We start from the raw sequence: 27,854 nt of genomic DNA, 5'->3' as shown, positions 1-27,854 counted from the left end.
ACTTCTGGCCTCCTCAAGTGATCTGCCCGCCTCGGCCTCTCAAAGTGCTGGGATTACAGGCATAAGCCACCGCATCCAGCCTTGTTTTACTTTTCTTAATGTGGCCACTAGACTATTTTAAACTCCCCTTGGGTGTCACATCAGATTTCAAGTGGACAGCACTGTTCTAGAAACCCCAGGCTGGACAGGCGTGGTGGCTCATGCCTATAATCCCAGCACTTTGGGAGGCCAAGGCAGGAGGACTGCTTGAGCCCAGGAGTTCAAGACCAGCCTGGGCAACATAGTAAGATCCCATCTCTTCAAAAAAATTGAAAAATTAGCTGGGAGTGGTGGCACACACCTGTAGTCCCAGCTACTTTGGGGCTTGAGGCAGGAGGATTGCTTGATGCCAGGAGGTCAAGGCTGTAGAGAGCTATGATTGTACCACTGCACTCCAGTCTGGGCTGCAAAATGAGATGCCATCTCAGAAAAAAAAAAAAGAAACTCCAGGCCCCGTTACCAAATGTGCGCTGAGTGAAGGCTGCCCCTCCTGGACGTGGCTCTGTTCCCACTATTCCCTTAATAGGCACTTCACCCACTGGGGTTTCCTGCCTCGCTCCTACAGGTAGGAACATTTGTGGCCTGTGCCTGAGTCCCCCGCTTACCACTGGGGTTCTCCTGGAATAAAAAGTCCTCCTCCCCGAAGATATTCTTTGAAATATTTGAAGACAAGGGTCTCCCTTGAATCTCTTTCGTGGACTCAGCACCCTGTTCCTTCACCGATTCCTCACACGCCATGATTTTAGTCTTTGGTCACCATGGGGGGTGAAAGGGCTTGGGCTTGAGTGACAGGGCTGGGTCCCCTTGTTGGCCCTTCCTCTTGGTGTTCTCTCCACGGGTGGAAGCATTTTCTCTCTCTGAACTTTTGCTTCCTCAACTGTAAGAGGAGGCACCTTGTGCCTCCCTCCCCTGGCCAGTGTGGGGACTCAAGGAGTAATGACTTGACAGGACTTAGTGTGTAACAGGCCTGAAAAAAGTGCTTCCTGGCCAGGCGCGGTGGCTCAGGCCTGTAATCTCAGCACTTTGGGAGGCCCAGGTGGGCGGATCACAAGGTCAGGAGTTCGACACCAGCCTGACCAACATGGTGAAACCCCGTCTCTACTGAAAATACAAAATTTAGCCAGGTGTGGTGGTGGGCATTACAGGTGCACACCTGTAATGCCAGCTACTAGGGAGGCTGAGGCAGGAGAATTACTTGAACCTGGAAGGCAGAGGTTGCAGTGAGCCGAGATTGCACCACTGCACTCCAGCCTGGGCGACACAGCAAGACTCTGTCTCAAAAAAAAAAAAAAAAAAGTGCTTCCCTCCTCTCACCACCTCCAATCCGTCACTATCAAGGTGGTGCCCCAATGATGGTTCCAGGAGATGGTATGGAAATGTGACCCAGTGCAGAGATCCCAGTGGTGACCTTGTGGGATTCTTACCCACCCTCGCCACTCAAGGGACCAGAGTGGAACAGACATGAGAAGGACTGAGGGCTGTTTTTAGAAACCCTTCTGGAGGGAGGATTCTCTTTACTGATGTGGATAAGGATATTTAGTTGTCAGGCATCATAGCGAGCCGGGGGGCCTTTGGAGCGGTCAGACAGGGGGACAGGGCAGAGCTGGCATAACTCAGGCTGTTGGGGCCAGTGGTGGGCATATTCACAGGGCTGGTGGCAGAAGGCAAGGGGAGGGTGGTCAGCACCATGCCGCCCTCATCCAGGGAGCGCTTGTAAGGGACTGGAGCATCATTTCGGAGGTCCTGGAATGCCAGGTAGGCCTGGAATATCTGTGGGCAGAAAAGCGCGTGCTGAAGGCTGGCTTGGGCTGGGCAGGTCAGGAGAGGGACTGGGCTGGGGACTGGCCTGGGAAGGAGACAAAAGGTACCAGTGTTTGGACTGCTCACTGCCCAGGAGCCCCGGGCCGAAGCACAGGCCCTGATGCTGGGCTGTGGCTGCTCAGAGGAAGCGGCACCTGGAAGAGACCAGTGGAGTCCTGGGGGAGCCCCCCCTACCCCTGACTCCCAGGGGAGCTAAGTGAGAGCAGGAATGTTCTAGCCCTTTCAACCCCACCCTGCAGAGGGTGCCCTCCTAGGGAGGGGTGGTGGAGGGGCTTGTCCTCACCCAGACAAGGATGGAGAAGAAGGTGAAGGCGATGGCCGCCTGGGCACTGCTGCTCCCCAGGAGGAACTCTTTGGGCGGCGAATGCTGCCATTGGTTGGCCAGGAAGCAGAAACCCACGAACCAGACAACTGCCCAGAGAACTGTGGCATCACAGGGAGAGAAAAGGGGCAGGGGGAAAGCTTGCTCAGGCAGGGCTGCTGAGGCATGGGAAGGATGGGGCTGGCAGTCTTGCTGCACGACCTTCCACAAGGTATTGAAAAATATTTTTTTTATTAGCTTCTATGTTGACACATCTCCCACAAGTCATTCCCCAGTCCCTCCTAGCCTTCCCTAAAGTGAGCTGCTGGAGTAGAGTTGCGCTGTCTAATACAGGAGCTGCCGGCCTCATGCAGCTGTTTAAATTTCTATTCATTAACACAGGATTTTAGGCTAGGCGAGGTGGCTCACACCTGTAATCCCAGCACTTTGGGAAGCTGAGGCAAGTGGATCACTCGAGGCCAGGTATTCGAGACCAGCCCGGGCAACATGGTGAAACCCCATCTCTACTGAAAAAACAAAAATTAGCCGGGCATGGTGGCGGACGCCTGTAGTCCCAGCTACTCAGGAGGCAGAGGCAGGAGAATTGCTTGAACCTGGGAGGCGGAGGTTACAGTGAGCTGAGATTGCGCCACTGCACTCCAGCCTGGGCGACAGAGTGCAACTCTGTCTCAAAAAAGCTGCACTGGCCACATTTCTTTTTGTTGTTGTTGTTGTTATTGAGACGGAGTCTCACTCTGTTGCCGAGGCTGGGGTGCCATGGCACAATCTCAGCTCACTGCAAGCTCTGCCTCCCAGGTTCAAGCGATTCTCCTGCCTCAGCCTACCGAGTAGCTGGGATTACAGGCACTCGCCTCCCTGTCCAGCTAATTTTTGTATTTTTAGTGGAAATGGGGTTTCGCCATGTTGGCCAGGCTGGTCTAGACCTTCTGGCCTCAACTTATCCGCCTGCCTTGGCCTCCCAAAGTGCTGGGATTCCAGGTGTGAGCCACCATCCCCAGCCAGCGGCTGCATTTCAAGTGCTTAATAGCCACGGGTGGGCAGTGGCTCCTGCATGAGAAAGCGCAGGGACAGAACATTTCCACCCTCACGGGGAGTTCTCCTGCACAACACTAGATTTGATGACCTTCTAGGGCTCCCTTGGCCCTAAGTCACTGGGACTGGCCCAGTGGGGAGGAGGAGCAGCAGGGTGGGGAGGAGTTGAGATCAAACAGACTGAGAGGAAGGAGGTCAGGCCCCAAAGAAGGACACACATTTTGTGCTTGCTTATGCCAGGCTCCATCGGGAGTGTTTGGCAGTGGTTAGGAGGCAAGACTTTGGCCGGGCGCGGTGGCTCACGCCTGTAATCCCAGCACTTTGGGAGGCAGAGGCAGGCGGATCACCAGGTCAGGAGATCGAGACCATCCTGGCTAACACGCTGAAACCCCGTCTCTACTAAAATACAAAAAATAATTAGCTGGGCATGGTGGTGTGCGCCTGTAATCCCAGCTACTCGGGAGGCTGAGACAGGAGAATCGCTTGAACCCGGGAGGCGGAGGTTGCAGTGAGCCGAGACTGTGCCAGTGCACTCCAGCCTGGCGACAGAGTGACACTCCATCTCAAAAAAAAAAAAAAAAAAAAAAAAAAAGAGAGAGATTTTCCGTAAATGAGGGAAGCAAATGCAAAGAAAGCACGGGGCAGAAGGGAGGCTGCTATAATTTGCCTGGGGGTCAGAAGAGGTGACCCTTACCCAGGATCTGAAGGATAATAATAATTCCCCAGGAGGAGACAGCAGGTGCCAGGCGCAGTGAGAAGCTCTGGGCCACTTGTGGTCAGATGCCTCCTACTAGGAGGACGGTCAGGGTGGAGGCCGGCTAGGTGATGAAGGGCTGTGCCCGGGAGGCCCTGGGGAGCCAGGAGGGCTGTGAGCAGGAGGAGGGGCAGCTCTGGGTTGGGGGTCCTGGGGGCTCACCAGCCAAGACGAAGTCCAGGAGCTGGAAGGCTGTCTTGAAGCGGGTGCCGGCAATGCAGGTCTCCTGGGTGTCCAGGACGAGGAAGGCCAGGCAGCTGAGGAAGGCCAGAAAGCCGGCTCCCACGGCAAAGCTGCAGGACACGCTGTTGCTGTTGAGAATGCAGTGGAGCTGCGGAGACTCCATCTTGTTCTGGTAGCCGTCGGTCAGCAGGGAGGAGAAGATGATAAGGGAGAAGACCTGTGGATTTCCAGGGGCCAGAGAGGAGCTCAGTCTCTCCCCGAAGCTGCTCCTCCTTCCTCCCTGGTGCTGTCGGTCTTTCTGTATACCCAGTCACTGGTCCGTCTGGGCCCCTCCCTCCTTGTCATTGTCACAGTGTCAGAGCCCTCAGCTTCCTGCCCCTCGTCCCCTCTGCTCCATCCTGCCTCAGGCCTCGTCTGCTCTCCTTGGCCCTTGCCCCAGCCTCCTCCCAGCCTCCCCACCTCCAGTCTTCCCCACTTCAGCCCATCTCCACCACGTCCCCAGGGGAGTCTTTCCACACCCTGACCCTCCCTGCCACAGCCTCTCATGGCTCCCCAGTGCCTCAGGACTGAGTCCCAGCCCTGAAGCCTGGCCTTGGAGGCCCTGCAGAGTCTCTGCTCCCCTCACTCTTCCAATTTCATCTCTCCTCACTCACCCCTGCCTCCCCCACACTCTCCTTCTGCCACCAAACCCAGGTACCCGTATAAAATGCTTGGCACAGTGCCCGGGACATGGGAAGAGCTGAATCAGTGTTTGCAGTCGTGATTATTCTCTCTGCCTCTCAGCTCTTCCCTCTGGGGTGGTTCTGAGGACTAAACGAGAGGAGGCACTTAGAGCCCTTCCCTCTGCGACTTCTGTCTCCTCTCTCCTGGCCTCACTAATTCCTATTCATTTCTTAGGTTCAATTTGCAAGATAGTCCAAGCATACAGAAAAATACGAAGAGAAACATAAGAAACACCCAGTGTTGACTGGCCAAACTAACACAGATTAACATTTTGCCTTGTTTTTTGGCTTCCGGATTTTGTTTTAGACAAATACGACACTGATCTGGTAACCCTGTCCCTCTCGTCTGTTTTTTTTTTTTTGTTTGTTTGTTTTTTTTTGGAGACAGAGTCTCGCTGTCGCCCAGGCTGGAGCACAGTGGCACGATCTCGGTTCATTGCAGGCTCCGGTCCCCGGGGTTCACGCCATTCTCCTGCCTCAGCCTCCCGAGTAGCTGGGACTACAGGCGCCTGCCACCATGCCCGGCTAATTTTTTTTTTGTATTTTTAGTAGAGACGGGGTTTCACTGTGCCAGCCAGGATGGTCTCGATCTCCTGAACTCGTAATCCGACTGCCTCGGCCTCCCAAAGTGCTGGGATTACAGGCGTGAGCCACCGCGCCCGGCCATGCCTGTCTTCTATGTGTATTTGCTAAATAAACCATGGAAACACTCTACAAACACTCACCCAGGTAATCCTTACAGCCACCCTAGGACACGGGCACTACTCACAGCCCTGTGTTTCAGATAATGGAACTGAGGCACAGAGAGGATAAGGAGTTGGCTGAATCCAATTAGCTGGCCAGTGGCTGGGCGAGGTGGCTCATGCCTGTAATTCCAGCACTTTGAGAGGTTGAGGTGGGAGGATCGTGTCAGGCCAGGAGTCCGAGACCAGCCTGGGCAACAGAGCGAGACCCAGTCTCTACAAAAATATTAAAAACAAAAATAGCTGGGTGTGGTGGTGCATACTTATAGTCCCAGCTACTTGGGAGGCTGAGGCAGGAGGATCACTTGAGCCCAGGAGGTTGAGGCTGCAGTGAGCCATGATTGTGCCACTGCACTCCAGCCGAAGCAAGAGAGCAAGACTCTGTCTCAAAACAAACAAAAAGGCCAAGCACAGTGGCTCACATCTGTAATCCCAACACTTGGGAGGCCAAAGTGGGAGGAATCGCTTGAGCTTAGGAGACCAGCCTGGGCAACAGAGTGATACCTAGTATCTACCAAAAATTCTTAAAAAAAAAAAAATTAGCTCAGTGCGGTGGCATGCACCTGTAATCCCAAGTACTTGGGGGGCTGAAGTAGGAGGATCACTTGAGACCCGGAAGTCAAGGCTGCAGTAAGCCCTGATTGTGCCACTGCACTCCAGGCTGGGCGACACAGTGAGGCCCTGTCTCAAAAAAAAAAAAAAAAAAAAAGGTCAGTGTCAGTGTCAGAGCCTGGATTTGAACAGAAGCAGCCTGGCTCCTGAGTCTGCCCTTGACCTCTTGCTCTTCTTCCTCACCCCACGTGCCTTGAGGGCGGGGGCTCCTATCAACGAAATTTGGTGAAAATTTGAAGCCCCAGTGATTTGTCCCAGATGGTCACAATGCAGCAGGGCAGGTCTGTGCCAGACAAAGACGAGCTGGTGTGTAGATGGGGCGGTGGGGAGGAGGCTGGGGCCTGGGGTCGGGGAGAGAGTCAAGGAGGAAGCCAGACTGAGGGCTGGATTTCAGGTGAGTTCTGAACTGGACCTTAAAGAACAAGGAGTTTCTCAGGCAGACAAGAGGAGGAAGGGCATTCCCGGCAGGGCGGATGGCACGTGGAAAGGCCAGATGCTGCAGAGCGGGCAGTTTCAGACATAAGAGAGAAACTCACTGGAGGGTTCTGGTGTGAGATGAGGCTGGAAAAGTGGGTGGGAGCCAGGCTCTAAGAGGCCCGGAACACCAGAGCCAGGAGCTGGACTTGGGGAGCCATGGAAAGCATTCAATGCTATGCATGGGAGGATTCTGTGCAGGGGACAGCTGGGGTCAGCCTTGGGGTTAGAGAAGCCCTCTGGGGATCACGTGGCTGATGGATCGGAGGTGGGCAAGACAAGAGGCCAACATACCCGAGAGGAGGCGGGGAGGCCCAGGTGAGAAAGGTTGAGGCCAGAGCCCTGGGGAGTTCAGTAATATTTAGCGTGTAAAATAGGACTTGGTGATTGATTGGAAGTGGCAGTGTTGGCGATAGGGGTTGGGGATGGGCGGGGGTAAGCCAAGGGAAACAGACTGTTGAAAATCTTCCCTTTGGTCTGGTGTGGTGGCTCATGCCTGTAATCCCAGTGCTTTGGGAGGTTAAGGTGGAAGGATCGCTTGAACCCACGAGGTCGGGACTGCAGTGAGCTGTGATTGCACCACAGGACTCCAGCCTGGGCAACAGAGTGAGACCCTGTCTCAAAAAAGAAGAAAAAGAAAATCTCCCCTTTGTTAGAATTGGAACTCTTCCTGGATAGGCTCTACACAGGACCCTCTCTCTTTTTTCTTTTTTTTGAGACAGTGTCTCACTGTGTCTTGCAGGCCGGAGTGCAGTGGCATGATCACGGCTCACTGCAGCCTCGACCTCCTGGGCTCAAGCAATCCTCCCACCTCAGCCTCCTGAGTAGCTGGGACTACAAGTGCGAAATACCATGCCTCACTCATATTTAATTTTTTGTAGAGACGGTATCGCTATGTTGCACAGGCGGGTCTCAAACTCCTGGCCTCAAGCAATCCTCCTGCCTTGGCCTCCCAAAGTGTTGGGATTACAGGCGTGAGCCACCTTGCCGGGCCCCTGCTCTCTATCCCCAGCACCTAGCACTAGACTGGACTTCAGCAAATGTGGTTGAAAGAGCGAATGACTGGCTTTGTCTTGACTCTTGCCCTGCCCTTCAGAGTGGAGATGTAGGAGGCAAAGAACTGACCCCTAAACTCCTGAGCTTCCGTCCATCCTCCCTTCTCTTTTGCCTTAATTGCCTTCTGTGAACAACAACAACAGCAACACCCTGACTCCCTGTTTTTGCCTAGCCCTTCGGCAATAACCAAGGGTATTCACATCCATCACCTCACTTGATCCGCACAGCAACCCTTGGAGGGAGGCTGTAAGATGATTCTCCCTATTTTGGAGGAGAAGATCTGACTATAGAGGGGGTGTGTCTGGCCCTGCTAGTCTGAGGCAGAGCCAGGTCGAGGACGGGAAAGCACATCGATCATTTTTGAGCCCATATTCATTTTACCTGCGTTACCTCCCTGGAACCTCACACCGGCCCCACGTGGTGGAGGTTATTAATTCATTTCTGTTTCACAGGTGATAAATCGAAGCCATTTTGGTGGAGTGGAAAGAGCCAGATGCTTCTGACTGTGCCAGCTGTATGGCCAGGGGCAAATCACTCATCTCTTGGAGCCTCAGTTTCCTGGTCTGTTTCTATGCTACGAAAAGGAGGAATGTGGGGGTAGGGGCTTGGCTCTACTAGGTGCTCAGGAAAATGGTGATTCTTGTGATTTGCCCAGAGAGGGGAGGCGTCCTCTCAAGGTCACTAAGCGGTGGAAGGGGGATTGGAATCCAGCCCTCCTGACATCTAGGCGGGTGGGCTGTCTGTCCACTGACCCCCAAAACCCTGGGCTGTGACATGAGCCCGGGGCACTGGAGATTTGAGGAGCAGGGGCTCATCTGGGCTAGAGGGACCCTATCCCTCTGAGGCCTCAGTCCAAACTCCTTCCATGCCGTCCCTGGCCTGTCCCTAGGGAGGGAGCAAAGATTTATCAGTTAAGGCACCAGCTGGCAGGCGGCAGCGAGGACAAGAGCACCAGCTGCCCAGAGACTCCCTACTGAGGAGCCAGGCCGGGGGGAAGAAGGAGAGGGCGGGGCGGGTGGGGAGGGTGGATGGAGGCGGCGGGCAAAGTCCGTGACCAGAACGTCCGGCATGGTTGGCGGCTCTTCCTCCCGCTTCCCCGAACCAGTCCACACCAGCTGGGCTTCCGTCTCCCTTGCCACCCGCCCTGCCTTCCGAGGCTTTCCAGACAGGCGGGTGGATCCGAGTTGGACTTGCTCACCAGCTGGGTGATGTCCTTGGGCAAGCCACTCAAACTCTGTGAGCCTCAGTTTCCCCTTGGTTTACAGGGATCATAATGCCTGTGTCATAGGGTTGTGGTGAGGAGTAGAGAAGCTAACGCCAGCGAAAGATCTGGTGCTGGGATGTGGTTTTCAAGATTCCCCTCTTTCCCTGGGGGAGGACAATGGACACAAATCTCGATCATCCTAGGCCCTCTCCTCACACACCAGTAATGATTTGTTTTGATAATAATCACTATTTAAGGCCAGGTGTGGTGGCTCACGCCTGTAATCCCAACACTTTGGAAGGCCGAGGCGGGTGGATCATTTGAGGTCAGGAGTTTAAGACCAGTCTGTCCAACATGGTGAAACCCCATCGCTACTAAAAGTACAAAAATTAGCCAGGCGTGGTGATGCACGCTGGTAATCCCAGCTACTCCGGAGGCACAAGAATTGCTTGAACACGGGAGGCGGAAGTTGCAGTGAGCTGAGATTACACCACTGTATTCCAGCCTGGGTGACAGAGCAAGGCTCTGTCTAAAAAAAAAAAAAAAAAAAAAAATCACTAAGGAAAGATCACTACTACTTGCCTGGCCCATGCTAATCAGTTTATAGGCATTAATTTGTTTCATTTTCACAACGATCCTTCCTAGGAGTAGAGTATTAGGATCCTCTTTTTACAGACAAGAGTATGGAGATGTTCAGAGAAATCAAATAGCTTGCTCAGGGTCACACGGACACAGGGTGACCACGCAAGCCATCAAACAAAAGGGGCACTTTTGCGAAAGAAAGGTGCTGCTGCTGGTAATGACACCAGGCCTGGCCCAGGTAAACTGGGCAGTATGCCACTTTGCATGGACAGCACGTGGCTGAGCCAGGATTCCAGGCCTGTTTGTTCCTTCTCCAAGCTCAGGCTCTAGAAGGGGCAGAGAGGAGATACTCTGGATTAGGACTCTGCGGGTGGAGACCCTGGGTTTGAGCCGGGGAACCTCACCTACTCCCAAGACCTAGATCAAGTCTCAACATCTCCCTGGGCCTTAGTTTCCAATTCTGTTAAAGCAGAGTGGTGGAAGCTGCACAGGTTAAAGGTCAGAGCCACAGCCCTAACCCTTCATGTACTGAGATCCAGAGATGAGCAGTGATTGGTTCAAGATCACACAGCAAAGTCTGGGCTGAATGAGGATTTGACTCCAGGTGTCCAGATTCTTCAGGAGTGTGGGGATGATGAAATGAACGGTGGCATGGTGCCTGGCACACGGTGACCACCCAACATCTGGCACTTCAGGTCTGCACTCCTTATTCTCTTCCTAGAGGCCCTAGCCCCTGTTCCTCGCCTCCTCTTCCCTCAACTGGGAGGTGGAAAATAAATGGGCTCTGGCATCTCACAGATCTGAGTTTGAATCCTGCCCCTGCCTCTTACCGTGTGACCTTAGCCAATGTTGTCTAATAGAACTCTCTGGCATGATGAAAATGTCCCATATCTGCACTAATTTTTTTTTTTTTTTGAAATGGAGTCTCGATCTGTCGCCCAGGCTGGAGTGCAGTGGTGCAATCTCGGCTCACTGCAAGCTCCACCTCCCGGATTCACGCCATTCTACTGCCTCAGCCTCCCGAGTAGCTGGGACGACAGGCGCCCGCCACCACACCCAGCTAATTTTTTTGTATTTTTAGTAGAGACGGGGTTTCACCGTGTTAGCCAGAATGGTCTCGATCTCCTCACCTCATGATCCGCCTGCCTTGGCCTCCCAAAGTGCTAAGATTACAGGCGTGAGCCACCGTGCCCAGCCAGTTTTTTTCTTTTGAAACAGAGTCTCACTCTGTCACCGAGGCTGCAGTGCAACCTCCGCCACATGGGCTCAAGCCATCCTCGAGCCTCAGCCCACTAAGTAGCTGGGACTACAGGCTCACGCCACCATGCCTGGCTAATTTTTGTATTTTGAGTAGAGACGGGTTTTCGCCATGTTGGCCAGGCTGGTCTCGAACTTCTGACCTCAGAAGTTCACCTCACGATCTGCCTGCCTTGGCCTACGAAGGTGCTGGTTTTACAGGCATGAACCACCACACCCAGCCTGTACTGTCTAATATGAGAGTCCTCAGCCACATGTGGCTGTTGAGCACCTAAAATGTGGCCACTATGATTGAAGAATGGACTCTTTTAATTAGTCCAAAGTGAGGTAACCACATGTGGCTGTGGCTACCCCATTGGACATCCCAGATTTAAAAAATTTACATAGGCTGGGTGCGGTGGCTGACACCTGTAATCCCAGCACTTTGGGAGGCTGAGGTGGGTGGAACACTTGACGTCTGGCCAACATGGGTGAAACCCCGTCTCTACTAAATATGTTTGAGACCAGCCTGGCCAACATGGGCGAAACCCCGTCTCTACTAAAAATACAAAAATTAGCCAGGTGCAGTGGCGCACACCTGTAATCCCAGCTACTTGGGAAGCTGAGGCAGGAGAATCGCTTGAACCCAGGAGGTGGAGTTGCAGTGAGTGGAGATCGCGCCACCGCTTTTTGCACTCCAGCCTGGGCAATAGAGCGAAACTCTTTCTTTCTTTCTTTCTTTCTTTTTTTTTTGAGATGGAGTCTGGCTCTGTTGCCCAGGCTGGAGTGCAGTGGTATGATCGCCACTCACTGCAAACTCCACCACCCGGGTTCGAGCGATTCTCCTGCCTCAGCCTCCTCAGTAGCTAGGATTACAGGTGTGTGCCACTATGCCTGACTAATTAAGACTGTTTCAAAGAAAAAAAATTTACTTAACTTTTCTGACCCCTAGTTTTCTTATCTCAGAGATGGGACTTGCAGCACCTACTGTGAGGGCTGTTCCTTACTATGAGAGTCCATAAGTGCCTCAATAGCACAGGGCCCATAGTGGGGTGCTCAGGAAAAGGTGGTGTCAGCATTTGCTCTGTTGCCTTGTTTCCCCGTCTGACCCCTTCCTTGTCCCCCCACCTCCCGCAGTGTGTCTGGGAGTTGAGAGCTCCTGGCTCCTGTCACCCAGGGGCACAGTCGGGCCACGGGAGGGCCTTACCCCTTCGAAGACCCGCGTGATGGTCTTGGGCCTTCTCAGAAACTGCACGGTTTCGCTGTTGGCCAGCTCCTGGAGGCTTTCGGGGATGTGCATGGCAGCTGTTTTCCTTTGGGGCCACTGGGAGGTAGGAGCCAGGGTGCTGGGCGCTGCCTGCTGGGCACAGCCGTTCGGGGGCTTCAGGCCGGCCCTGGGCTTGGCTGCTGTGGGATGACACAGATGGGGGATGCCAATCAGGGGCATGGGGTGGAAGGGCTGTTGGGGACCCCAGGATTGGGGGACATGGGGGGGATGGGGGGGTCCCTGGAATGGAGTTGTGTGGGGTGAGGGGACTGCTGAGCCTCTTAGGAGTCAGGGTGTGGGGTGAATGGGCTGTCAGGGGCCCCAGAAGTGGGAGACATAGGATGGGGGTGCAGGTGGGTCCCAGGGAATGGGGTTGTGTGTGCTGAGGGGGCTTCTGTGGGCCCCAGGAGTGGGGGGCATAGGATGGGGGTTCTGGGGGGGTCCCAGGAATGGGGTTGTGTGGTGAGGGGGCTGCTGGGGGTCCCAGAAGTGGGAGGCATAGGATGGGGGTTCTGGGGGGTCCTAGGAAAGATGTTGTGTGGAGCGAGAGGACTGCTGGGGGTCCCTGAAGTGGGGGACATAGGATGCTGGTGCTGGGGGGGGGTCCCAGGAATGGGGTTGTGTGTGGTGAGGGAGCTTTCTGGGGGTCCCAGGAGAGGGGGACATAGGATGGGGATACTAGGGGTCCCAGGAAAGGTGTTGTGTGGGGAGGGCTGCCAGGGGTCACAGAGGTGGAGGTGCAGGGTGAGAGAGTCGCTGAGGGTCCCCTGGGTTGAGGTGTGGGTTAAGGGGGTCTATGGAGGATTCCAGAGAGGTGAGGGTCTGGGGTGATGGGGATTCTGGGGGGTCCCAGGAATGGGGGACATAAGTGAAGGGGCTGCTTCAGGTTCCAGAAGTCAGGAATGTGTGGGCTGAGGGGGTTGTTGGGTGAGAGGGCTGTCAGGGGTCCCAGAAGTGGAGTGCAGGGGAGGGCTGGGATATTTGGGGACCACGTCTTGTGACCCAGGAGCTGAAGGGCCCACAGAAGGACTGGGTCCTTCTGCGAGAGGACACAGGTGGGATTTTCTGGGGACTAGGGGGTGCGGCCATTGAGATCACAGCCCCTGGGAGGTCTGAAACCGAATAATCTCTTTCAGGTTTGGGGGTGACAGCACCCTTCGTGGAGAACCCAGGTATCTCAGGGCATATTTCAGGCTGTCCTTGTCATTTGGGGCTATTTCCCAGAATGAGGGCCTCCCTTTCGAATCAGCTCCATTTTCACGGAAGTGCACTTCCTCAAGCTGGGAGTCGGGACCTCGGATTTGTGGGGAACCTTAGAATGAGGCCACGCCCCGGCACTGGGCTACCTTCTTAGAATCGGGGTCTCCCCTTTAAGGACCTGGAATGACAGTGCTGGGGTTTGGGGGTGACGCCGCCTGAGAAGGGGCCGCCCCTTCTCTGGAGGGCCAATCTGCGTCACCTGAGGGTCCGCCCTTCCTTTCGCCCGCCCACCCCTCCTGGTCCCTGGCGCCACCTCAGCCTTCTTTTGGTTCCGCTTTTTCCCGCCTTTTCGCTCCTCCACAGCTGATTGGCTGCGCCCAAGTCCCGCCCCCTTCCTCTTTCCGCCTACTCAGGAGCTGACATGAGCGGGGGCGTGGCCTCGGCGGACGTTGGACTGCGCGCCGTTGGCGGACTGCGCGCGGGAGCCCTGCCCCGCCCCATGCCTCTGGGGAGTCTCTCGTCCACTCCGCCCTTTCCCTTTGTAGAGAGCTGACAAGGAGACACTCCTGTAGCGCATGCGTCGCGCCCAAACGAGGCCAGCCGTGGAGAAAGGCAGTCAACGCATGCGTAGTTGATATAGGGAGTCGGCGGTGAGAAATGGACAGCCCGCATTGACCCAGGCTTTGCGCATGCGTCTTACTGCTGGCTGAAGCCGAACCTCGGGAGCCCAGGACGCCCTCTTGCACATGCGCAGGAGGCTCAATGACAGTCGAGCTTTGGCTAAGGTGAGGGAGAAATCGGGGGATTGCATGGCCAGGGAGGGCGGCCCTGCACCCCCTAGGTAACCTTTCTGAGCATTTCCTGCTGTCCTAAGATCTACCTCGCTGTCTAGACCCCAAAGAAACGTTGTACCACTACAGGGTCTCTGGGCCTGCAAAACGCCCTAGAACCTAAGACCTCTGACCCCTGTCTGGGACCCAGGCCAACTGAGCAGTGTGGGAAGGGGACAGGCAACAGGGGCTTCGAGGCGAGCGGATGGGCTCTGCGCCCTGCCTGGGGTAGAGACGGCTTCTGGAGGGTGGGACGTGGAGGTGGAGAGGGCGCTTTTCCTCTAGATGGCCTTTGACCCCTGCCCATTTTCCTCTGTTTAGGCTCCAGGGAAAGGGTCTAGCCATGCTGCATGTGACCCGGGGGGTCTGGGGGTCCAGGGTCCGAGTATGGCCACTGTTGCCCGCGCTCCTCGGGCCCCCCCGGGCCCTCTCATCGCTGGCAGCCAAAATGGGGGAGTATCGCAAGATGTGGAACCCCAGGGAGCCCCGCGACTGGGCCCAGCAGTACCGCGAGCGCTTCATTCCCTTCTCCAAGGAGCAGCTGCTCCGCCTCCTAATACAGGTACCGCCTGTCCCGGGTCCAAGAGCCTGGGGACTACGGCTCCCAGCAGGCTTCGCGGCGGCAGGGCCCTAGTTGCTGCAGAGAGCTGCCCTGGCGCCTCCTGGGAGTTGTAGTTCCCGGGGTCCCTTCGTGGTTCCCTAGTGGGCGGGAGATGAGCGGGAATGTAGGAGCCAGGTCTCCGAGATGCAGATGCAGCATCCATTCCCGACTCTGGCTTGTTCTGAGGGCTTGAACAGGCACTCTCTGGGGCATGGTTTTTCCATCTTTAAGATGGGTATAGTAATCATCCTCATCATTACTATTTCTACTACCTGATAATAATTGTACCTATAAAGTCACAACGCTGTAATCATAATTATTATCACACAATTTGAGCTCTGACTCTATGGCACTGTGCCAGACATTTTTCATGTATTGTTGAATTATCAGTAAGAGAGATACCACCATCATCTCCATTTTACAGATGAGATAATGGAAGCATAGGGAAGGAAAGTGACTTACCCAAGGCCACAACATAGTGGCTTAGATTTGAACCAAAGTGGTCTGACTCCAGAGCTGGCCCAGGACTAGGGTTAGGCAAGTGAGACAATCGCTTGACCCTAAGAGTGAGTGCCCCATTAAATTTTGCACCCTTGGGTGCCATATTCACCTCATCCTAGTCTTGGTCTCACTCTAGAACCTGAGGTCTTATTACCACCATCATCATCATTGTCATTATTGAGGATTTTGAGGATTATTATTCATTCATTTATTTTTATTTTATTTATTTTTTTGAGACAGGGTCTCGCTCTGTTGCCCAGACTGGAGTGCAGTGGCACAATCTCAGCTCACTGCAACCTCTGCCTCCTGGACTCAAGTGATCCTCCTTTCTCAGCTCCCCGAGAGGCTGGGACTCTCGCCTGGCTAAGTTTTGTATTTTTAGTAGAGACAGGGTATTGCCATGTTGGCCAGGCTGGTCTTGAACTCCTGGCCTCAAGTGATCTGCCCACCTTGGCTCCCCAAAGTGCTGAGATTACAGGTATGAGCCACCACACCTCACCATCATTCATTAATTTAACATTTATTTACTGAACACCTGCTGTATGTACTCAATTCTGTGCTGGACTTGATACACAAATACACACACACAAATACACACAAGTATATGCATACAAGTACACACACAAATACACAAATATGTGTACACAAATACACAAATATACACATACGAATGCACACACACAAATATACACAAACACAAATACACGCACACACAAATATATGCACACAAAAATACACAAATATACTCATATAAATATACAAATATATGCACACATATGTAAACACATGTGTATACGGGACATGTGTCATCTCATCCAATTCTCACCGTAGCCCTCTGAGAAAGAGCGTGTAATCCTTTGTTGCCAGTGAGGAAACTGAGGCTCAGAGAAGTGAAGACAATTACCCAGGACATTGAGATAGGAAACATAAAGAAGTGGTTCAAGGTTGGGCGCGGTGGCTCATGCCTGTAATCCCAGCACTTTGGGAGGCTGAGGCGGGCGGATCACGAGGTCAGGAGATTGAGACCATCCTGGCTAACACGATGAAGCCCCGTCTCTACTAAAAATACAAAAAATTAGCCGGGTGAGGTGGCAGGTGCCTGTAGTCCCAGCTATTCGGGAGGTGAGGCAGGAGAATGGCGTGAACCCGGGAGGCGGAGCTTGCAGTGGGCCGAGATCGTGCCACTGCACTCCAGCCTGGGCAACAGAGCGAGACTCCATCTCAAAAAAAAAAAAAAAAAAAAAGAAGTGGTTCAAGGCCAGGTGTGGTGGCTCACACCAGTAATCCCAGCACTTTGGGAGGTCGATGCAGGTGGATCACCTGAGGTCAGGAGTTTGAGACCAGCCTGGCCAACATGGTGAAACCCCGTCTCTATTAAAAGTACAAAGATTAGCTAGGCGTGGTGGCAGGCACCTATAATCCCAGCCACTCAGAAGGGTGAGGCAGGAGAATTGCTTGAACTATGGAGGTAGAGGTTGCAGTGAGCTGAGATTGTGGCCACTGCACTCCAGCCTTGGCAACAGAGTGAGACTCCTTCTCAAAAAAAAAAAAAAAAAAAAGACATGGTTCAATGTGTACCCTGGAGTCAGACAGGCCTAGATTGCAGTCATTTCCACAGACACTGCAGCCCTTACCAAATGACTTTTCCAGAGCCTCAGTTTCTCCCTCTGACAAATGGGAGTTATAATTCCATCAACCTTGGGAGTATGGTGGCTCAGCCTCCCAGTACTTTGGGAGGCTGAGGTGGGAGGATCACTGGAGCACAGGAGTTCGGACCAGCCTGGGCAATATAGTGAGACTCCACCTTTACAAAAAATTGAAAAAAATTCTCCAGGCATGGTGATGGGCACCTGTAGTCTTAGCTACTCCGGAGGCTGAGGTGGGAGGCTCGCCTGATCCCAGGAGGTTGAAGATGCAGTGAGCTGAGATTGCACCACTGAGCTCCAGCCTGGGTGACAGAACGAGACTCTGTCTCAATATAATAATAATAATAATTCCATCTACTTCTGGAGGATGATATTACACTGTCAAACCGTTCCTGGAATTGTGTGTGTGTGTGTATTGGCTGGGAAATGTCAAAGCAAAAACTTGAACCTCCAGCTTTTTAAGCCCAGTATAGTTTTTCACTATATTTGGCTGCCTCAGTTTCAGTAAAATTGGTCAGTCCCCACCCAACCAAAACAAAACTTTTTTTCTTTTTTTTTGAGACAGAGTCTTGATGTTGTCTAGTCTGGAGGGCAGTGGCACGATCTCGACTCACTGCAGCCTCCGCCTCCCTGGTTCAAGCAATTCTCCAGCTTCAGCCTCCTGAGTAGCTGGGACTACAGGTGCACGCCATCACGCCCGGCTAATTTTTGTATTTTTAGTAGAGACGGGATTTCACCATGTTGGCCACGCTGGTCTCGAACTCCTGACTTCAAGTGATCCACCTGCCTCGGCCTCCCAAAGTGCTGGGATTACAGGTGCGAGACACTGCGCCTGGCCCCAGAACAAAACTTCAAAGTCCAGAGCTCTGATTGTGTAGTTAGGCAGCCAGGGAAAGAATTCTTTCCCTTGGGGAAGGGGAAAAGGCCTACAGAGAAGTTTTGCTTCCTGAGGTAACAGGAATTCCACTCGAGTCCGGCAGAGAAGGCAGCTTTGGAGGAGTTCTCGGCCCACGTGGACTTCTGCACCCTGTTCCACTACCACCAAATCCTGGCCCGGCTGCAGGTGAGGACGGGGCCCCTCCAGCCCTGTGGTGCTTGTTCGTGCATCTGCTCATTTAGCAAACATTCCCTGACACCTTCTTGGAGCCTGGCCCTTGTTTTAAGTGCTGGGGATTCAACAGTGAACATGACAGGTGAAGTGATGCCCTCATGGAGCCAACATTCCAACTGGAGAGACAAGGAATCAAATAAATATAAAATATGATGCCTGATGGTGATAAATGCCATGAACAATGAGGCGGAGTAGTGAGATAAAGAGGGATGAGATGGGCCAGGCGCGGTGGCTCACGCCTGTAATCCCAGCACTTTGGGAGGCTGAGGCGGGCAGATCACAAGGTCAGGAGATCGAGACCATCCTGGCTAACACAGTGAAACCCTGTCTCTACTAAAAATACAAAAAAATTAGCTGGGCGTGGTGGGGGGGCAACTGTAGTCCCAGCTACTCGGGAGGCTGAGGCAGGAGAATGGCATGAACCTGGGAGGCGGAGCTTGCAGTGAGCCAAGATTGTGCCACTGCACTCCAGTCTGGGTGACAGAGTGAGACTCCATCTCAAAAAAAAAAAAAAAGAGGGGTGAGATGGGGCCTGTTTCAGACGAGGTGGGTGGAGAAGGGCTCCCCAAGGAGGTGACATGTGGGCTAAAGGCTTAGTGAAGAGGGGGAACGAGCCTGATGAATGCCTGGGGGAGGATGTTCCTGGCGGATGGAAGAGCAAGTGCAAAGGCCCTGAGGTGAGCGGGGGCCCAGAGTATTGAACAGTGAGGAGGCCACTGTGGCTGCAGGAGGGTGAATGTGCGGGGAGGGTGGGATATGAGGGCAGAGGGGATGGGGACAGATCGTACTGGGCCTTGTGGGCCACCGTGAGGACCTTGCTTTGTTTTTTTTGTTTGTTTGTTTTTGTTTCTGAGATGTAGTTTTTGTTCTGTTGCCCAGGCTGGAGTGCAGTGGTGTGATCTCAGCTCACAGCAAACCTCCGCCTCCCCAGTTCAAGCGATTCTCCTCCCTCAGCCTCCCAAGTAGCTGGGACCACAGGCGTCCACCACTTCCCCCTGCTAATTTTTGTATTTTTTGTAGAGACGGGGTTTCACCACGTTGGCCAGGGTGGTCTTGAATTCCTGAGCTCAAGTGATCCACCCGCCTTGGCCTCCCAAAGTGTTGGGATTACAGGCGTGAGCCACCGTGCCAGGCCGAGGACCTTGCTTTGACTCTGAGTGAGCCGGGAGCCATGGGAGGGCTCTGAGCTGAGGAGAGATGTGAGCAGCGGATTTAGGTGTTAACAGGATTTCTCTGGCTGCAGTGTAGGGAACAGACTATCAGAGGCAACGACATCTATGAAAGAGTCTATTATATTTGTCTAGGGGAGAGATAGATAATGGAAGCTCCGACAAGGGTAATAGCGATGGAAGTGGTGAAGAACGGTCAGATGCTGGTTATGTTGGAAGGCATCAGCGTTTTGCTGATGTGCTGGCTGTGGGGGTGTGGTGGGGAGGAAGAGAGAGGAGTAGGGGTGCGTCTCCAGCGGTTCTGGCCTGAGCCTCCTGGAGGATGGAGCTGCCATTTACTGGGATGGGGAAGACCGTGGTGGGATGGGGAGAAGGATCTGCAGGGAGGACTGAGAGCTCAGTTTTGGACTTAAGAATTTGAGCTACCATTTATTTATGAATTTATTTATTCTGTTTTAATTATTATTTTTTTTTTTCTGAGACAGAGTCTCACTCCGCTGTCCAGGCTAGAGTGCAGTGGTTCGATCTTGGCTCACTGCAACCTCTGTCTTCCGGGTTGAAATGATTCTTGTGCCTCAGCCCCCCGAATAGCCGGGATTACAGGCGTGTGTCACCACGCCTGGCTAATTTTTGTATTTTTAGTAGAGATGGGGTTTCACCATGTTGCTCAGGCTGGTCTTGAACTCCTGACCTCAAGTGATCCGCCTGCCTTGGCCTCCCAAAGTGCTGGGATTACAGGCGTGAGCCACCGCGCCTGGCCTATTCTTTTTTAATTAAAAAATTTTTTATTTCAGTAGTTTTTGGGGTACATGTGCTTTTTGGTTACATGGATGAATTCTATAGTGGTGCATTCTGAGATTTTGGTGTGCCCATCACTAGAGCAGTGTACACTGTACCCAATATGTAGTCCCTCACCCCCATCCCAACACCCCTCCCTGAGTCCCCCAATTCCATTATATCACTCTGTATATCTTCGCACCCTCATAGCTTAGCTTCCACTTATAAGTGTGAATACAGGCTATTTGGTTTTCCATTCTTGAGTTACTTGCCTTAGAATTAATGGCCTTCCAGCTCCATCCAATTACTGCAAGAGACATTATTTTGTTCCTTTTTATGGCTGAGTAGTATTCCATAGTGTATATAGACCATATTTTCTTTATCCATTGAGCTGCCTTTTAGAAAGCCAGGTAGAAAGATGGACTTGAGGTCGGGCGCAGTGGCTCATGCCTGTAATCCCAGCACTTTGGGAGGACGAGGCAGGCGGATCATGAGGTCAGGAGATTGAGACCAGCCTGTCTAACACAGTGAAACCCCATCTCTACTAAAAATATTTTAAAAAATTAGCTGGGCGTGGTGGCGGGCACCTGTAGTCCCAGCTACTCGGGAGGCTGAGGCAGGAGAATGGCGTGAACACAGGAGGCAGAGCTTGCAGTGAGCCAAGATTGTGCCACTGCACTCCAGTCTGGGCGACAGAGTGAGACTCCGTCTCAGAAAAAAAAAAAAGAAAGAAAGATGGACTTGAACATGTGGATCTGGAGGTGAAGGGAGAGGTCTGGGCTGAGAAACGGCTGTGGGAGGATCTATTAATAGATGGTAGTACTGCCGGGCGCGGTGATTCACGCCTGTAATCCCAGCACTTTGGGCGGCCAAGGCGGGTGGATCAGCTGAAGTCACGAGTTCGAGACCAGCCTTGCCAACATGACGAAACCCTGTCTCTACTGCAAATACAGAAATTACCAGCCTGACCAACATGGTGAATCCCTGTCTCTACTAAAAATACAAAAATGAGCCAGGTGTGGTGGCATGTGCCTGTCATTCCAGCTACTCAGGAGGCTGAGGCAGGAGAATCGCCGCTTGAACCCAGGAGGCGGAGCTTGCAGTGAACTGAGATCACGCCACTGCACTCCAGCCTGGGTGACAGAGTGAGACTCCATCTGAAAGAAAAAAAAAAAAAGGCTGGGCGCTGTGGCTCATGCCTGTAATCCCAGCACTTTGGGAGGCCGAGGCGGGCAGATCACCTGAGGTCAGGAGTTCGAGACCAGCCTCAACGTGGAGAAACCCCATCTCTACTAAAAATACAAAATTAGTCAGGTGTGGCGGTGCATGCCTGTAATCCCAGCTATTCGGGAGGCTGAGGCAGGAGAATTGCTTGAACCTGGGAGGCGGAGGTTGCAGTGAGCCAAGATCGTGACATTGCATTCCAGCCTGGGCAATAAAAACAAAACTCCATCTCAAAAAAAAAAAAAAAAAAAAACAAACAAAAAATTAGCTGGGCATGGTAGCGCATGTCTATAATCCCAGCTACTTGGGAGGCTGAGGCAGGAGAATCGCTTGAACCCGGGAGGTGGAGGTTGCAGTGAGCTGAGATTTTGAGATTTTGCCACTGCACTATCCAGCCTGGGTGACAGAGCAAGATTCTGTCTCAAAAAAAAAGGGAGGACTGGGCCTGGTGGCTCACGCCTGTAATCCCAGCACTTTGGGAAGCCAAGGCAGGCAGATCACGAGGTCAGAAGATCGAGACCATCCCGGCCAACATGGTGAAACCCTGTCTCTACTAAAAGTACAAAAATTAGCTGGGCATGGTGGCGTGTGCCTGTAATCCCAGCTACTCGGGAGGCTGAGGAAGGAGAATCACTTGAACCCAGGAGGCGGAGGTTGCAGTGAGCTGAGATTGTGCCACTGCACTCCAGCCTGGGCAACAGAGTGAGACTCCGTCCCAAAAAAAAGAAAAAAAAAGGAAAAAGGCACATGGGGCAGAATCCAAGAAAGACCAGGCGTGAGCGTCCAGCTGTCCTCTCCCGGTGGAGTCATGGATGGCACTTAATTCCCCCAGCAAGATGTGTGACAACACGCAAGCAGTACTGCCAACCAGGGACGCTCCTGTAAGCCTGGGTGTCCAGGGTTTTACTGGGGGTCAGTCACATATGCATGGTGGCTGACCTGAGACTCCAGCCCCTCCAGAGTTCAGACTGATACCCAGTGGCTCCAGGCCCCGACCATAGATCACAGCATTAACATACAGCATCCAGTGTGGCCCCAGGCCCCAGGTAAACCAAGACACTCTTATCAGTCAGGACATTCCAAGGGCTTAGAGGTTCCCTCCCAGAAGCTGGTCCAGGGCCGGTCTTTTCTCTGGAACGTGCAGGGTTTGGACAACCCAGGCCTGCTGCATTCACCCCTCGCCGCATCCCACCACTGCCTTCTGCAGCTCCGCACTTTTCTTTGAATAATAACAACCCCAGCAACAGTGGCCATCACAGCCCCTTGTTGCTGAGCGCTTGCTGTGTCTGGCTTATTGGCTCCTTCCCACAGTGCGGAGAGGCAGCCGCCATCAGCCCATTTGTACAGGGAGAAACTGAAGGTCTCAGAGGGCCCGGGTTGTGCCCAGGATCACACAGTTCATAATTGGTGGAGTCGAGATCAAAACCCTGTCTGCCTCCCTCCAAGCTCTTCCACAGCTATGGCCTCTGGAGCCACGGTTGTTTTTTTCTTTTTCTATTTTTTTAAAAGTTAAGGCCGGGCACGGTGTCTCTTGTCTGTAATCTGAGCACTTTGGGAGGCCGAGGCAGGCGGATCACTTGAGCCCAGGAGTTGGACACCAGTCTGTCAAACATGGTGAAACCCTGTCTCTACTAAATATATAAAAATTAACCGGTTGTGGTGGGGGGTGCCCGCAGTCCCAGCTACTCAGGAAGCTGAGGCATGAGAATCACTTGAACCATGAGAATCACTTGAACCTGGGAGGTGGACATTGCAGTGAGCCAAGATCACGCCACTGCACTCCAGCCTGGGTGACAGAGCGAGACTCTTAAAAAAAAAAAAAAAAAAAAGTTAAAAAAAGCCTATTTTATTATAGAAATGTATAAATATATGGAAATGTAGAAAGAACGTAAGTGAATAAGCATATAGCTCCCAGGCAGAAGACTTTAAACAGAGGCAGGGGCAGAGTAGAAGTGGCAGAGGCGGGTGAGGCCCACTGGGTGACCATTTGCTGATGACTTAAGTCCTTTGAAGATGTGGCCTGGGCAGGGAAAGAAGCAGCATAGCCTCGGTTCAAACAATAGCTTGGTTGTTCACTACTGGTGCGGGTGACCTTGGCGGGTGACCTCTCTCTGATCTTTTTTCGCTGATTCATTCATTCATTGAGTTCGCCCAGTAAATATTTATTGAGCACCTACTGTGTCTCTGGAATGGCTCGAGGCTCTGGGAGACAGTGGACAGCGTGACAGATGTGCCTCACAGGCTCTGTTCTACTGAGGAAGAGACCAGCAACAAGGTACAGAAGTGAAATTTGGCCAGGCACAGTGACTCACACTTGTTATTCCAGCACTTTGGGAGGCCGAGGTGGGTGGATCACTTAAGGTCAGGAGTTCGAGACCAGCCTGGCCAACATGGTGAAACCCTGTCTTTACTGAAAATACAAAAATTAGCTGGGTGTGGTGGCGGGTGCCTATAGTCCCAGCTACTTGGGAGGCTGAGGTAGGAGAATCACTTGCACCCGGGAGGCAAAGGCTGCAGTGAGCTGAGATTGCACCACTGCACTCCAGCCTGGGTGACAAACAAGACTCTGTTTCAAAAAAAAAAAAAAAAAAAAGAAAAAGTCTGGGAGCGGTGGCTCATGCCTATAATCCCAGCACTTTGGGAGGCCGAGGCAAGTGGGTCACATGAGGTCAGGATTTCGAGACCAATCTGGCCAACATGGTGAAACCCCGACTCTACTAAAAATACAAAAATAAGCTGGGCGTGGTGGCACACGCCTGTGATCCCAGCTACTCGGGAGGCTGAGGCAGGATAATTACTCGAACCTGGGAGGCAGAGGCTGCAGTGAGCCAAGATGGCACCACTGCACTCCAGTCTGGGCAACAGAGTGAGACTATGTCTCAAAAAAAAAAAAAAAAGAAGTGAAATGTATTAAAAGATGTTTCCTTGTGGAGGCCCTGAGGGGGAACCATCCATGGTGTCTCTCCTGGCTTCCTGTAGCTGCCAGCTGCCAGCAACCCTTGGTGCTCCTTGGCTTGTAGATGAGTCACTCCAACCCCTGTCTCCATCTTCCTGTGGCTGCCTTCTCGGTGTCCTGTGTGTGTCCTTTTCTGTCTCTTATAAGGACATTCTCATTGGATTTAGGTTCCACCCTAATTTAGTATGATCTCATCTATATCTTTACCTTAATTCTACCTGCAAAGACCCTATTTCCGAATGAGATCATATTCTGAGGTTCCAAAGGGATGTAAATTTTTAGGGGACAACATTCAACTCATTATACCCAGTGAATTTGAATTTCAGATAAACTATGGGTAATTTTTTAGTACAGTGTAAGTGTGTCCTATGCAATACAGTCATCCAATATTGCATGGGACATAGTTAAACTAAAAAAATTCAGCCGGGTGCGGTGGCTCATGCCACCCAGCACTTTAGGAGTAATCCCAGCACTTTAGGAGGCTGAGGCGGGTGGATTGCTTGAGGTCAGGAGTTCGAGACCAGCCTGGCCAACCTGGTGAAAGCCCGTCTCTACTAAAATACAAAAAAAAATTAGCTGGGCATGGTGGCGGGCACCTGTGATCCCAGCTACTATGGAGGCTGAGGCAGGAGAATTGCTTGCACCCAGGAGGCAGAGGTTGCAGTGAGCCAAGATCACGCCACTGCACTCCAGCCTGGGCAACAGAGTGAGACCCCGTTTAAAAAAAAAAAAAAAAGTTTGTTGTTGATCTGAAATTCAGATGTAACTGGTGTCCTGCACAGTCAGCCCTCCATATCCATGGGTTCTGCATCTGTGGATTCAACCAACTGTGGATAAAAAATATTTGGGAAAAAAATTGCATCAGTAGTGAACATGTACAGACTTTTTTTTTTCCTTGTCATTATTCTCTGAACAATGTAGCATTACAACTATTTACATAACATTTTCATTGTATTTGGTGTTATAAGTAATCTAGAGAGAGATGATTATTTAAAGTATACATAGCCAGGCACAGTGGCTCATGCCTGTAACTCTAACACTTTGGGAGGCTGAGGCGGGAGGATCATTTGAGGACAGGAGTTTGAGACCAGCTTGGACAGCATAGTAGGGCTCTGTCTCTACAAATTTTTTTTTTTTTTTTCTGAGACAGATTTTCGCTCTGTTGCTGAGGCTGGAGTGCAGTGGCGTGATCTTGGCTCACTGCAACCTCTGCCTCCTGGGTTCAAGTGATTCTCCTTCCTCAGCCTCCCGAGTAGCTGGGACTATAGGTGTGCACCACCATGCCTGGCTAGGTTTTGTATTTTTAGTAGAGACGGGGTTTCACCATATTGGCCAGGCTGGTCTCGAACTCCTGGCCTCAAGTGATCCACCCTCCTCGGCCTCCCAAAGTACTGGGATTACAGGTGTGAGCCACTGTGCCTGGCCTCCATAATCTTTTTTTAAAAATTAACTGTGCGTGGTGGCACACACCTATGGTCCCAGCTACTCGGGAGGCTGAGGCAGGAGGATCGCTTGAGCCTGGGAGGTTGAAGCTGCAGTGAGTCATGATTGCAGCACTGCATTCCAGCCTGGGGGACAGAGCTAGACCCTGTCTCTAAAAAAATAAAAATAAACTATATGAGGGGATGTGCAGAGGTTATATGCAGATATGTCTTTTTTTTTTTTTTTTTTTTTTTTTGAGGCAGAGTCTCGCTGTGTCGCCCAGGCTGGAGGGCAGTGGCTTGATCTTGGCTCACTGCAAGCTCCGCCTCCTGGGTTCACGCCATTCTCCTGCCTCAGCTTCCCGAGTAGCTAAGACTACAGGCGCCCACCACCGCGCCCGGCTAATTTTTTGTATTTTTAGTAGAGACGGGGTTTCACCATGTCAGCCAGGATGGTCTCGATCTCCTGACCTCGTGATCTGCCTGCCTCGGCCTCCCAAAGTGCTGGGATTACAGGCGTGAGCCACCGTGCCCGGCTGCAGACATGTCATTTTATATCAGGGGCTTGAGAATCTGTAGGTTTGGTTATCTGTGGGACATCCTGGAACTGATCTCCTATGGATACCAAGGGATGACTGTATTTTTCTTTTTTTCAAAACCTAATAAGGAGAAAAGGAAAGCAAGGGAGGGGGTGTTTTTCAGTTTCAGGTAAGGTGGTCAGAAAGGCCTCACTGAGCAGAGGACGTTTGAGCAGAGACCTGAAGGAGAGGGGAGCAAGCTCTATGGAGATCTGAGGAAACCCCACGTGCAAAGGCCCTGGGGCAGGAGTGTGCATGGTGTGTGGAGGAACAGCCAGGAAGCCTGCGGGGCTAGAGCCCGGCGAACCAGGGAAGAGAGCAGGAGGTGAGGGCAGAGGGAGGGGGACCTGGGGCCAGATCTTGCAGGGCCCCCCCTGGACGGTGGTGAGTACTTTGCTTTGACTGAGTGGGTCGGTGACTAAGCGGAGTATTCTAAGCAAAGACTAGAATTGCTGTAGATGCGAACTGGCGCCCTCTGGTGGCTGCTTGGGGAACCCACTGGGGATGGGGACGGGGCGGGGAGAACAGCTCCCAGGCCAGGGAGGAGGGTGGCTGAGACCAAGGATTAAGAAGCAGTCAGATTTTGCATCTGTTTTGAATGTGTTGCCATCACGATTTGCCAATGGGTTGGATGTGTGAGAAAGGGAGGACTCCAGGATGACCCCCAGGCTTTGGGCCTGAGCACCTGGAAGGATGGAGTTGCATCTTTTGAGATGGGGACGAGGGTGAGAAGAGCAGGTTTGGGGCATTGTGGGTTTGAGAGGATGCCCTTGCGGAGGTGCTGAGAGGCCCACGGGGCATCTATGTGGAAGTATTGAGTAGACGCCCAGCTGTGTGAATCTGGAGCTCAAGCGAGATATCTGGACTGCAGATGGAAATCTGGGAGTCCTCAGTAGACAGATGGCATGTGACAGCCGCAAGGGAATGCTTGACGGTGGAAGATGGCGGCAGCAATTGCCACGAAGACCCAATTAAGTCATTCTTTTTTTTTTTTGAGAGGTAGTCTCACTGTCTCCCAGGCTGGAGTGCAGTGGCACTGTGTTGGCTCACTGCAACCTCTGCCTCCTGAGTACAAGCAATTCTCCTGCCTCAGTCTCCCAAGTAGCTGGGATTACAGGCATGCACCACCATGCCTGGCTAATTTTTGTATTTTCAGTAGAGACGGGGTTTCACCATGTTGGCCAAGATGGTCTCGAACTCTTGACCTCAAATGATCCGCCCGCCTCAGCCTCCCAAAGTGCTGGGATTACAGGCGTGAGCCACTGTGCCCGGCCCCAATTAAGTCATTCTTTTAGCAGATGTTTGTGCGAGGCCCAGTGCCAGGTGCTGTGTCTTCACTGAGGAGTGAAATTGGGCCTGCATCGTGCACTCTGGGAGCTGAACGTGGGTGGTGGGGACGGTCATGAATCAGATGCTCTCCCCAGTGATGGTTACGTTCAGACCATGAGGGCGAGGGGCATGGTGCCCTGCAGGGGGATAACAGAGTGAACCTTGGTTGCTATACTGGGGTCCGTGTGCAAATTAGAAAAAGGTGCCTCTTTCTCTAGCCTGGAACTGTCCGTTATAGTAGCCACGAACTTCATTAAATTTAAATGTAGCCCGGGCGCAGTGGCTCACGCCTGTAATCCCAGCACTTTGGGAGGCCAAGGTGGGTGGATCACGAGGTCAGGAGTTCGAGACCAGCCTGGCCAACATAGTGAAACCCCGTCTCTACTAAAAAAAAGCACACACACACACACACAAAATTAGCTGGCATGGTAGCAGGCTCCTGTAATCCCACCTACTCCGGAGGC

General features: G+C 52.6%; 2 protein-coding genes across 9 annotated transcripts in view; one reads left to right on the top strand and one right to left on the bottom strand.

Moving 5' to 3' along the window:
- Positions 1 to 1,517: 1,517 nt before the first annotated feature.
- Positions 1,518 to 13,942, bottom strand: SYNGR4 (synaptogyrin 4). 6 transcript variants are annotated; one of them, XM_054540851.2, is made up of 5 exons: positions 13,561 to 13,942; positions 11,988 to 12,187; positions 4,131 to 4,368; positions 2,144 to 2,283; positions 1,518 to 1,809 (listed from the first exon to the last, which is right to left on the bottom strand). In XM_054540851.2, exons 2-5 carry the CDS (start codon positions 12,078 to 12,080, stop codon positions 1,576 to 1,578), a joined length of 705 nt encoding a protein of 234 aa, XP_054396826.1. In that variant the 5' UTR covers positions 12,081 to 12,187; positions 13,561 to 13,942; the 3' UTR covers positions 1,518 to 1,575. The 6 variants fall into 6 exon arrangements, with proteins under 6 accessions (XP_054396826.1, XP_054396824.1, XP_002829544.2 ...); XM_054540849.2 differs by having other exon boundaries at positions 11,988 to 12,184; positions 13,561 to 13,899; XM_002829498.4 differs by having other exon boundaries at positions 13,394 to 13,585.
- Positions 13,701 to 27,854, top strand: part of TMEM143 (transmembrane protein 143) — a 31,277-nt gene continuing 17,123 nt past the window's right edge. For 2 of the 3 annotated variants that reach the window (XM_054540848.2, XM_024237902.3), the window contains exons 1-3: positions 13,776 to 14,032; positions 14,399 to 14,639; positions 17,784 to 17,888. In XM_054540848.2, the coding sequence (XP_054396823.1) occupies positions 14,010 to 14,032; positions 14,399 to 14,639; positions 17,784 to 17,888 (369 nt within the window). In that variant the 5' untranslated portion in view covers positions 13,776 to 14,009. Of the gene's footprint in view, positions 14,033 to 14,398; positions 14,640 to 17,783; positions 17,889 to 27,854 lie in introns of all 3 variants that reach the window. The other variant, XM_024237903.3, reaches the window with a different exon arrangement.

Source organism: Pongo abelii, chromosome 20, assembly GCF_028885655.2.
Source record: "Pongo abelii isolate AG06213 chromosome 20, NHGRI_mPonAbe1-v2.0_pri, whole genome shotgun sequence".
Classification (NCBI taxonomy): Eukaryota; Metazoa; Chordata; class Mammalia; order Primates; family Hominidae; genus Pongo; species Pongo abelii.
The sequence above is the reverse complement of the archived record's forward strand: the minus strand, read 5'-3'. Positions and strand labels throughout refer to the sequence as shown.

Bases quoted from the DNA above. Each gene is read 5' to 3' on its own strand.
- SYNGR4 (XM_054540851.2), bottom strand. From the start codon at position 12,080: ATGCACATCCCCGAAAGCCTCCAGGAGCTGGCCAACAGCGAAACCGTG. The intron at 4,369-11,987 runs GTAAGGCCCTCC...GGAAATCCACAG, and splicing joins TCACGCGGGTCTTCGAAGGG to GTCTTCTCCCTTATCATCTT. The intron at 1,810-2,143 runs GTGAGGACAAGC...TTCTGCCCACAG, and splicing joins TCTTCTCCATCCTTGTCTGG to ATATTCCAGGCCTACCTGGC.